This window comes from Macadamia integrifolia, chromosome 14, assembly GCF_013358625.1.
Source record: "Macadamia integrifolia cultivar HAES 741 chromosome 14, SCU_Mint_v3, whole genome shotgun sequence".
In the NCBI taxonomy this organism is placed as follows: Eukaryota; Viridiplantae; Streptophyta; class Magnoliopsida; order Proteales; family Proteaceae; genus Macadamia; species Macadamia integrifolia.
The window spans coordinates 28,286,371-28,297,556 of NC_056570.1; the positions used below are offsets into that span (position 1 = coordinate 28,286,371).

The window sequence follows — 11,186 nt, forward strand, 5'->3', positions numbered from 1 at the left end:
ATCGCAAAGTCAGTTTATAATGATTTCTTCCCAGATATCGCTATTTATGGTTCAAGAAACGACCTAGGCGAAACAAGTTCAACTTGTTTCACCATTTCTGGAAACGACTTGTGGCAATTCTTTTGAATCATAAATAAGTAAAAATTTCTATTTCTATTTCTAAAAATAAGTGAAACGGAACAGTTTTATCAAACGCTTTTTGCTCTGTTTCTGCTGTTTCTGGAAACAGAAACGGCAGAAACGCGTTGAGGAAACAAGCACGACCACCAAATTCTGGTTAGATTATAGTGAAGAAGGAAGGAAGTTTATATCAGCTTGGCTTCACTACCAAGGACGGCGGTAGGTTCCCCACCTACCAAACCATAGGAATCATCACCTAAGGCATTCAACTGAATCACCACAGTAGCAAAAACTCAAAAAGAGAGCTTATTGTTCTTCATCAAAATTGTAGGCAACATTTCCCATCCTCTTTTATTTATAATAGCTTTAACCTTATTACAGAATGGTAACCCTTTTTGCATGAGCAAGGGTAATTGGCTGCTAATCTATTTAGGATCCTCTAGAATAAGATCCAAAGCTGTTACATAGGAAGTAAATAAAATAGAAACAACTGCTTAGCTAATAAGGGTCTGTATGGCAACATTGAAAAAAAATACTTTTTTGTTTTTGTGTTTGTTTTCTGGAATACATTTGGAACATAACAGTTATGGGATATCTGGTCTGTTTTTGTGTGTGTGTGTGTGTGTGTGTGTGTGTGTGTGTGTGTTTTAATTATAAATGAACCGAACAGTTTTAGAAAAAATTAAAAGAAAACAAAAATTTGGGACAAAAACTCGCACGAAAGGGTAAATTTTCACAGGGACAGAGATCAAACGGAAGGCCTGCTACCGGAATGTTCGTTTACCTGATTGCCTGCCTATCTCGATTCTTTCACCACCACCTCCACTGCAACTTCAACCACCGTTTCTTGTACAGAAATACTCCAAAATATCAGAAACACAAACAAATGTTTCCAACTAAGAAACTGTAATTTGGAATGGAAATGTTACCATACACATCCTTGACTTAACTGGTTACAAAAATTAGAAACTAGTGGCACAAACAAAGTAACAGCAACATCCATGTGGCTGTCACATGGGCTTATGAAATCCTCCAACTGAATCCTCCTCATAAGGCTGACCGATAGCTCAGATCCCCATGGCTATTCTTGGAATACTTAATTATCTTGAAGGCTTTGTTTTAGTTGTTACTGCTTCAGGATAGATTCTAATTTGGTATTTTAAGTGCATATGCATGTGTATTTTCAGTGAGTGTTTATTTCCTTAAACATTTGATTCATTAATCCAACACTATTGGTGATAGGGAACCAAATCTGTTGAAGGCCTCATCTTAAACGCGTTCGACTTTGAAGATGTGTCTTTTGATGCTAAAGCATTTGTAACCATGGATAGAATGAGATTGCTTCAACTTAATTATGTACATCTCAGGGGTGGGTATGAACATCTATTTAAGAAGCTAAGGTGGCTTTGTTGGCATGGATTTCCTTTGAATTCCATTCCTACAAATTTCAACATGGAGAAGCTTGTTGTCCTTGACATGCAACATAGCCATATAAAGGAAGTTTGGGAAGAAATCAAGGTATAAAATAGTCACTATATCAAACTTTCTTCAGAATGAATTGTGTATTCATCAAAAGCTTACTTTTTTCTCTTCCTTTTTTTTTATATACAGGTGCTCAAAAGGTTGAAAATCCTCAATCTTAGCCATTCTTGTTACCTAACAAAGACCCCAAACTTCTCTGGACTCCTTAATCTTGAGGAATTGATTCTTGAAGGTTGTAGGAGGTTGATCAAGGTTCACCCATCCATAGGATTGCTTCAGAAACTTGTTATTTTGAATCTGAAAGACTGCAATAACCTTCTGAATCTTCCAAGCAGCATTTGTAAGTTGGGATCCCTTCGAAGACTCAATCTCTCTGGTTGCTCACAGTCTACGCAGCTGCAATCCAAATCATGGTTTTCATTCTTCCAGTATTGGGGTTCACTAAGAAGAAAGCCTGAGCCTATCACTTTGCTTCCTGCATCTCTCTCTGGTTTATGCTCCTTAAGAGATCTGAATCTTAGTAACTGTAATCTATCAGAAGACATGATTCCCAATGATTTCAGGAGCTTATCCTCATCATTGGCCGAGTTAGATTTGACTGGAAACAGATTTTTTACCTTACCAGCCAGCATCTGTCATCTTTCTCGTCTGGGGTGCATCTCATTGAATGACTGTAGAAATCTCCAAGTAATACCAAATCTTCCATCACGTTTAAGGACATTGAATATAGAAGAATGCACATCATTGGAAGAATTACCAGCAAATATTAGTGACCTCTTTCAACTTGACTGTGACGCATCAATGTTGCCTAACAAGTCCAGAGATATCCCGTGCCCGGAGACTTCTCAATCTGTACGAGACATCCACATGGAAGGGTGCCACCATCCAGGACTCTCTCTCTCTCTCTCTTATATATATATATATATATAAATTTTTTCTTTTTACATTTTGTATTCTGTGGGACAGGGTGTACATTGGGAACTTGAAGTCTGGGGTAGTGGAAGTGAGATTCCAGAGTGGATCGACCACCAAAATATAGGATCCAAAATATCTTTTGAGGTATCACCACACCCAGGTTGTAAAATCAAAGGGTTAGATGTAGCGGCTGTTTTTGACAATGATGTGAGGTTAGCAGTTATGGCAAACCTTCTTATTTATAATAAGACCGAAGGTATTCAATTGGAGCGCTGGAATAGATCATATAGAAACGTGTTTATCTGCCAGTCAACTCATGCATTATGGGTATGCTATATACCCCTTTCTCGGCTTTATGGTTTCTTTGGAGCTGAGGTTATTGAGGCTCACTTGGAAGTAGGGGATCAAGTGGAGATTTCAGTAGAAATTATGACTTGGAAAGGACGTGTGGATGTGGAAAAATGTGGAGTCCATTTGGTGCATGAGCTTGATGAAGAGGAAATCCAATCAGATAATGATCGATCGTTGACTCAATACATGTCTGTTTCTAATGATGATGTCGCTGTGGATGGAGGACCAACTGTGGCTAACATGGAAAATGAGAATAAGAGAGGCTATATTGAGGATGTGTTGGAATCTACAGTAATTCCAAAAGATTGAGGACTGGCCAATGATTCCTGCATTTAGTTTCCTATGAAACATAAAATTTCCAAGCTGATAACTGGTTCAATTTCATTGAAGATAGGTTAGTTTGAAACAGCATTTTGTTTTCTTTCATACTATGGAGTTTTTTTATTCCAGAAAAAAATAATTTCATTCTATGGCAGACTCTTTTACATTTTTTTTTTTAATCCCATAAGGATATGTGATTCTATATATCATTTGTTATTGTTTTGTGTTATTAGGCTAAAGGTCTTTTAGGTGGATGTAGGACCTAGTTGTTTCACATGGAAGGGTGATTTGATAATTTTGACAGGTTTGATGGAGATTCAATGTATTCATTGTAGACACCTCATTTTTGTCAGCCTAGAGGTGTGTGTAGCAATATTGGATAATTTATGAAACCAAATTATAGATTAGGAGGCTTTATTTTGATTCCTAGATGAGTTTTGTTCCATTTTGAGCAGTTCAAGAAAATTGGTCAAGAAATGACCAAAATACTTTTGTGAAGGTTGGCTAGGTCAAAGGGTAGTCAAAGAGCCTTGAAATCTATCAAAAATTTGTGATTAGGTTTATTTCATCATTTTTGTAAAAGAATATTCATTTTGTTTGATGGAACTTACTGTCAATTATCTTTTTTTATCAACGTGGTTTTTTATTTTCAGATCATTGGATAGTATTCAAAATATGCTTTGAAACGCATTTTGAATCATTAAGTTGGACTTGCAGTTTGAAACTTATGATTTTTTTAAGATTTTAAAGTAAAAAACATGAAAAATAATTAACAGTCGGTTCAAGTCAACATCCAATGAGCATATTCCGAACCCTTTTGAGCGTATTCCTACGTCGGATGAAGATTTGGTAACATTTGGTAGATTCACGTTGCATGTTTGCATAAACTCATGATGAGTCAGCAACGTGTTCTTTCAAGCATCTTCGAGTCGTCATCATGATGCAACGACTGGCTTACGTGTTTATCCTTCGAATTCAAAAAATTTGATTTTTTTTTTTATTCATTTCCTGACAACCAAACTAAGCTAACTATATGAATATCTCATTATCCTAGGTCTCGTCCCATGTATGATTTCAAATAGTGCTTATTGAAGGCAAGGATCCATGTAATTGACTCTATTTAGCTGGGTTTCTCATGGCTTGTTGGGTGGTGCCTCTTTCCTTTTACCTTCATTTGTCTTTCACTTTTCTGGTATTTCTCATTTTCGTTCTTTTTGGTCTTTTTCCTTTTCTGTTTTGGATCTTTCTTTTCTCCTATTTTGTTTTGCACAGATCTATATCATTGACCCCATTAAGTTGAGAAAATGTTGAGTTCGTTGTTGTTGTATTGTAGATTTGGTAGAAACATTTAACACACTCATGTGTACACACACACGAGAGAGAGAGAGAGAGAGAGAGAGAGAGAGAGAGAGAGATTGCCTCTTTCATGATTTAGGCTAACAAAACAGAAGGGTATTAACTGAGAGTCAGAAATACATCACAATATAACAAAATTTTGAGAAAAAAAAAAGGTATGAAAGCTCAGGAGAGTGAAGGATGATTCTCACAAGAAGTTTTTCAGTGTAGGAGGCAGTAACTGGTATTAAACTTCATAGATTTAAGGGAAAGGATATTCAGAAAGTTCAAGAAGCTTATGACTGACTTTGACATTTCCAGAATTTGACCCACGTGAATTTTTTGCAATTTTAAGACAGCGTGCCAAAATCGTTTCAAGCCAGCTCTTCACCACAAAACTTCATGGGTCTGTCTCCGTAAATTTCACTGGGGCAATAAAGTCAGAATCCAGTGCACATATTGACATCGAAGAACTAGAATGAGGCAAATCAAGGTAGAGTATTCCAAAGTAGGACCCGGTTAACCATGCATTAAGCCAAAAAAACCTATAAGTTCTTTACAATTGACACCAAGAGTGATGCTGATATAGGCTTCTTTATCTATATATAAAGACTTTTTGTGCCTAAAGTATAGAAGCTTTAAACCCTTAAACTCGTCAAGAGATTCACTAATTCAACCAGAAAAATCCATTGAATTGACATGGAAGTATTAGTCGGGGTGAAAAAAAGGGGAGTTTCTAATTCAGGAAATTCATACCTGGCCCTACCATTCAATGAACAAACCCTATCGACCTAAGAATCATAAAACATACTCCTTCCTTGAACTTTAATTCACACATAATCACTCCAGAGAAGTGATTTCAAGTTCCAAGCATCCATTAGTTAAAGTGAAAAATTATCACCTGATAGGATAATACACACACCACAGAAATGCCACCGGAACACCCAATGTAATGAAAAAAAAAAAAAGGTGAAACAACTCTTTCCAATCTCCCAAGATTTAATTCCTCCATCTCAGATAGGATGGCAACAACCCTCATTGGAGTAATGAGAAAGAGAAAAATACAGTAAGGAAGGATATAAAATAAGAAGCCGAGCGTAAAACAAGTTGGGGCTTCTTATTATGTCTGGAAGACGGTTGGAGAGAGAAAAGGGTTTCTTCAAAATAAATCCAGTGCTTAAATAAAACCATCAATAGGAGAAAAAAAGGTAAAATCCAATTGGTTAATAAAATCATATTAAAGATTTAATGAGTAAACAGATACTCATTAAAAAGAAAAAAAAATGAGAAAAGACTGAATAAGAATAGAATGACAGGGGCTAATGAAGGTCAAGTTTTGGGCAGTAAGTCAGCAATATAAGACACTGAAAGTCAATAAAACAGGAAGAAAGTAAGATCTGAAAAGAAAATTGAAGAAGACAAATAGAAAGAGTAAGAGAGTTCAGAATCTACCAAGATTGCCTCCCTGGGTTCCACATGGTTGGTACACAGCACAAGAAACTCAAATGTTTTTTTTTTTTCATTGAAACTCTGCCACATTGTGATGTATATCTCTATTTGTAATCGTGGCTAACCATTAGTATGATTAAATAGGAAAAATGCAATTACCTGTAGCTCTTAATGAATGAAGACTCTCAATGCCATAGTAAGAGCAAGATCTTGCCCGATTGTGTATTGTGGTTATCACTAATCAACATGTTAGTCTAACAAGCCTTGATCAAGAACTATTCCTCTTAGCTATTGGTATTCTCTGCCATAAAAATTTTCTGTTTTCAGAGATATTCACCTTTCCAGGTTAAAGCACTATGCTATCCAGGTCGAACAAAAAGGGATTTGGCAAGCCTCTCTCATATACTTGACAGTTTAGAACTACCAGGCAGGTAACATCTCCTACGGTAGCAAAATGAAGCTTAATTCTATAATACAGCCAGAAAGAATGAAGAGTCAATTTTCTTCACTAAATTACTTCAATCTTTAATTTTTTTTTTTTTTGATAGAATCTAGAATAAACTCATGACCATCAATTTGATGAACATACAAACAATGACAGATTGAATGGGAATTTCATAACTTATAATAAGAGGAGCATGAACACTGTAGGAAAACGTACCTTTCCTGTCCAGCCGTATCCCATATTTGTGCCTTGACAGTTTTGTGATCTATAACGAGCGTCCTCGTCTGGAATTCAACTCCAATTGTCGCTTTTGAATCCAAACTAAATTCGTTGCGGGAAAACCGTGCAAGAAGCTGGGATTTCCCGACTGCCGAATCTCCAATCAAGACTACCTTGAATACATAATCAATCTTCTGATTGAAATCCCCATACAAATTCGACATCACTCTCTCTCTCTCTCTCTCTCTCTCTCTCTCTCTCTCTCTCTCTCTGAGATCCCCCTCTTTCAGAATTCTAACAAAAGAAAGGGACTAAAATCCTAGATAAATCAGGCTAGAGAAGGATCACTTCGGGAAACTGAACATGATCTGAAATTCCATTTGTATTCGAAACCGGATAAGAGAGGAGATCGAGAGACGTAAGGAATTGTCATGAGGTTTTCTTCAGATTAGAAACAGAGAAAGGGGTAGGATTACAGTGAAGAAGATGAAGATGGATGAAACGGAGAAATGAAGATGAAAGAGGAAATAAAAAATCTCATCCATGTTAACCCCATATCTTTCTTTAGTTTTGTATCTGAGTTGAGCTGTAAGCAATCCATCAAGGCATTATAAAGAAAGAACCTGGTAGCAAGTGAATTCTAATCTGCTTTTGGTTGCTTTGGTTGCAAATTTGCATTTGTTGCATTAAATTTTGGGAAAATAGCAATAGAACCCATCTCAAGATATCTATGAATTATTTAAGGACAACCAACAACAATCTGATTGCTGATTATTGATGATTGTATGTTAATTTACTACCCCTACCATTTTTCCAACGCAAGGAACAAAATACTAAGCTCTAGTTGCTAGATCATTGTGATTTATCATCACACACACACACACACACACACACACACACACACACACACTGTATGAATTTACACCCCTACCATTTTTCCAACGCAAGGAACAAAATACTAATCTCTAGTTGCTAGATCATTGTGATTTATCATCACACACACACACACACACAAAAACATTTAAAACAAAACAATATTCTTCATAACTCAAACATAGATTCATAACCTAACCTAAGACCATTTTTAGTATAGTAGTACACTTTCCTTGGTCAGGCAGCCCTAGTCGAACCCATATTAATACACAATTATCAAATACATTGTGTCACAAGTTAATGATTGTCTAGTATTCCCCAAAAACCAAAGCAAATAAAGTGCAAAATTAGAACAAACTCCTAAACTTGGATTTTGGGTCTTATTCTCTTACCTGAATATCTATTAAGGAATTCACACTTGTAGACCAGTCAGACAAGTCAGACATCCGGCGCTCTAGCTGAATATCTAGTAAAGAATTCACACTTGTAGACCAGTCAGACAAGTCAGACATCCGGCGCTCTTCTTGCTCTGCTATATTTGGGGAAGGTATCTTATACTTTAACACCTCATCTCCGCGGCATGATACCTCAACAAAGTCACACTGATCAAAAATTTGGCAAATAAAGGTTAATATTTCAGCCTCCATGCTACAAGAATACAATGACAACCAAGATAGCAACAAAAGAGGAATCTTATCTCACTTCAATAGAACAATAATATTTTTTTCTTAGTGCCTATTATTATGGTTCTTACCACTAAACCATTTGATGAATCACGATGCTCATAGCAAAGTTGACAACCACAAGGAGAAATTGTAGTATCATCAAGTTGGATATCATTGTTGTATAGGATTTTTTTGTTATTTGTGAATGACAAGTTAACTTCATGTTCAGGCCTGTCTTTCATGGTGTTCATCTGGTTGCATAGATCGTCAAGCTTCTGTTGCATGCTTGACAAAACTTGATCCTGAAAGGCAGAATGAAACTTCAAAACCGCATTAGCAAAAAATATAATAAATGATTACTATGTATACAGGAGAAAGAGGAAAACAACAAACTCAGCCTATCCCAACTTAAGCAAAACAAATAGGAGAAATGAAAGTAAAAGGAAAGAAGCACATCTAAATGGGGTCCGCTACATGGATCCTTGCCCTCCAATCGACTCTATCTAAGTTCATAATTGAGACAAGACCTAGACAGTGATTAAGAATGCTGACACAGTACAATAACTCTAGGGCAGTGATTTTGATTCTCCGACCCCCCAGGGGCACCCCACTCTTTACTTCTACATGGATCACTTTACAGCATCTATATAGCTTTTCTTTTAAATTGTTAAAAACTCAAAATTATCCTTTGGTTTTCATATATCTACCAAGTATTTTGAAATTGTCTTACATTTCAATCTACTATATGTCTTTGGCTCTCAAAGAGAATTCTAGATCACTTATTTTCAAAATGAGCTAAGGTATATCAAAATTTACTACTTTTTTTGAACAAACAGGAGGATCAAGTGTTCTGTTTGAGCTAATTATCAGAGTTTGGGGTTAATGTCAAATTTGACCAGCAAGTGATGCTTAATAATGGATTGCCCCATACTTGCACAGAGAGGCGCAGAGAGTCTACTGGCTCAAGACACCATATAAAGTCAAGGCAATATCATAGAGAAACAAAAACATATAGCCAGAAGAAAAAACTCTGATTTACAAGGAGGGTTCAAGAATATAGCCCACACGATCACGACCTTCCTTGTTTGGTGTTTTATATTAATTTGCTTTCGGTCCAATATCAGCATTTGCCTAAATCCGCAAGAATAAGTTCTCTTTGGCTTGGATCAAGCTGAGTATTAAAGGGATTCAAAAGTCATGGCATTTGGGGTTAATGTCAGCCAGAATTAGAAATTGATAAAAGTGTGCTGAAATCACTCCCCCTGAATCCGAATCTATAGACCCAAAAGCCAAAACCCTAATATGAAATATGTAACGGAAGTCCATCTCTTTCATAGTTTCATTAACACAGAAGGCTTGAAGAAGTTGCAATTACTACTAACCCTGAGATGTACGGATCTTTTAAGTTCCCATATTTGTCGAGATTTCTTCGAATCAGCAGCAGCTACAGCGACCACGGCGACGATGAGGATTCGATGAATGGGGCTAAATAGTTCCCACGCCACGGCTTCTTCTGGACTCAACGAACCTCCAATAGCTTTAGCAGAACTAGCTTCTTCCGCACCAATGAGACGACCCTGGAGAGAGACCCAGGATAGCCGCCGAGCTGAGCAAACCGGGGGACCAAGAGGGCTGAAATTGCTCGACAAACGGCGAGAAGAGGGCGTGAAGGAAGGCGATAAGTGAGCCAGAGATACAAGAGATGGGGCGCCATGAAAGGCGTCAAAGCCGAGCTCTTGATCGTCTTCCATGGCCCCAAATCTTCAAGGAAGGCGTGATTTCAGCAATGAAAATTTCACAGAATCACTCCTTTGGAAACTCCAAAGGGGTTCCGATTCTGTCTGTACTCTTATTGGATTTTTGTAAGATCGAGACGAGAGTGAGAGTTTCAAATTTTTGGATTTGGGAGGGAAAATACGAAACGTGGTAAGGGTGACTTTGGACCTCTCTCACCCTTTCACGTTTTTTTTTTTTTTTTTCGTCTCTTCTCTTCTCTTTGAAGTTTGAACTTCGAAGAGAATTTTAATTAGCCGTTGGGGAGTGGGGACAGATCAAGCATATCTTTACCTACCATTCAAAGCGATATTTACCATTTCAGTCGGTGATGTTAATATGGTATGGACGAATTCAAGCTGAACTCAATCTAAAATCAAATCACTTTCTCTTGCCGTATTCCAACGTTTAATTGTCGAATCTATATTTTACGTATAAAAATTCAGATGCGAAAAAAAGGAAGCGATACCAAATAAAATGCATATTTTAACAGCATTTTATCTTTTAAATCAAGATCCAAAATATATTTTCGATCAAAAATCCAAATCTAGAGAGAGATGTAGGAATACTCCTTATATGTTTTTTTGACCTATTATATATTTCAACTAATTATAAAGAGGATATGCCTGCATAGTTCTTGCCCCTCAGACCTTACACATGTGGGAGCCTCACGCATTGGGCACGCCCTTTATAAAGAGGGTCTCTTAAGTTCTTTTTTTGCTTAAAATCCTATATACATATATGTTTCATGATATTTTTGCTTATGTACAAAGGGATTGTATTAGAAACATATTAAACATGTACTGCATCATTGTCATACACATTTTATTACACCAGATTTTTTAAATGTATTATTATCATCTGGTTTGTTCAAATACATTACAAATCTATTCCGTATCAATGTTGTTCCCGAACTTAATAATTATAAGTAAAATTTCACTTACTATTTGTAAAAATTTTATGAATTTTATTAGCAAATGATATTGTATATGAAAAAATTTCTTCTATTTTTTTTTTTTTTATTATCTCCTGCATTTTACATTGAAACTGGCCGTTATTTTCCGAGCCAAATTTTTCTTTGCCATTTTTCTACTTTCTACATGGAAACAAAAAGAGCCTGCATGAGAACTTTTACTGTCTATTTAGGTATGGGGTCCATCTCTATTGATTTCAAATTGATTGCAATTCAAATCATCTCAGAACCAGTCGAAAATCAGTCAGACTCAATACGTGAGGAA

At 36.4% G+C, this 11,186-nt stretch overlaps 2 protein-coding genes across 2 annotated transcripts; one reads left to right on the forward strand and one right to left on the reverse strand.

The window, feature by feature from the left end:
• The first annotated feature begins 1,194 nt into the window (after positions 1-1,194).
• On the forward strand, positions 1,195-3,177 carry LOC122060796 (disease resistance protein RPV1-like). Its single transcript, XM_042623897.1, has 3 exons — positions 1,195-1,638; positions 1,732-2,454; positions 2,569-3,177. The coding sequence occupies exons 1-3, from the start codon at positions 1,444-1,446 to the stop codon at positions 3,175-3,177; spliced, it is 1,527 nt and encodes a 508-aa protein (XP_042479831.1). The 5' UTR covers positions 1,195-1,443.
• Positions 3,178-7,109: 3,932 nt separating this feature from the next.
• On the reverse strand, positions 7,110-10,105 carry LOC122060797. Its single transcript, XM_042623898.1, has 4 exons — positions 9,558-10,105; positions 8,265-8,477; positions 7,903-8,112; positions 7,110-7,223 (listed from the first exon to the last, which is right to left on the reverse strand). Exons 1-4 carry the CDS (start codon positions 9,924-9,926, stop codon positions 7,110-7,112), a joined length of 906 nt encoding a protein of 301 aa, XP_042479832.1. The 5' UTR covers positions 9,927-10,105.
• Between the last annotated feature and the right edge of the window lie 1,081 nt (positions 10,106-11,186).

What these genes read in the sequence shown, in the direction of transcription:
- LOC122060796 (XM_042623897.1), top strand. Translation starts at nt 1,444, where the DNA reads ATGGATAGAATGAGATTGCTTCAACTTAATTATGTACATCTCAGGGGT. An exon ending in AAGTTTGGGAAGAAATCAAG is followed by an intron (nt 1,639 to 1,731) that starts GTATAAAATAGT and finishes TTTTATATACAG; the next exon opens with GTGCTCAAAAGGTTGAAAAT. An exon ending in GCCCGGAGACTTCTCAATCT is followed by an intron (nt 2,455 to 2,568) that starts GTACGAGACATC and finishes TCTGTGGGACAG; the next exon opens with GGTGTACATTGGGAACTTGA.
- LOC122060797 (XM_042623898.1), bottom strand. Translation starts at nt 9,926, where the DNA reads ATGGAAGACGATCAAGAGCTCGGCTTTGACGCCTTTCATGGCGCCCCA. An exon ending in AAAGATCCGTACATCTCAGG is followed by an intron (nt 8,478 to 9,557) that starts GTTAGTAGTAAT and finishes TCTGCCTTTCAG; the next exon opens with GATCAAGTTTTGTCAAGCAT. An exon ending in ATTCCTTAATAGATATTCAG is followed by an intron (nt 7,224 to 7,902) that starts GTAAGAGAATAA and finishes GATTGCTTACAG; the next exon opens with CTCAACTCAGATACAAAACT.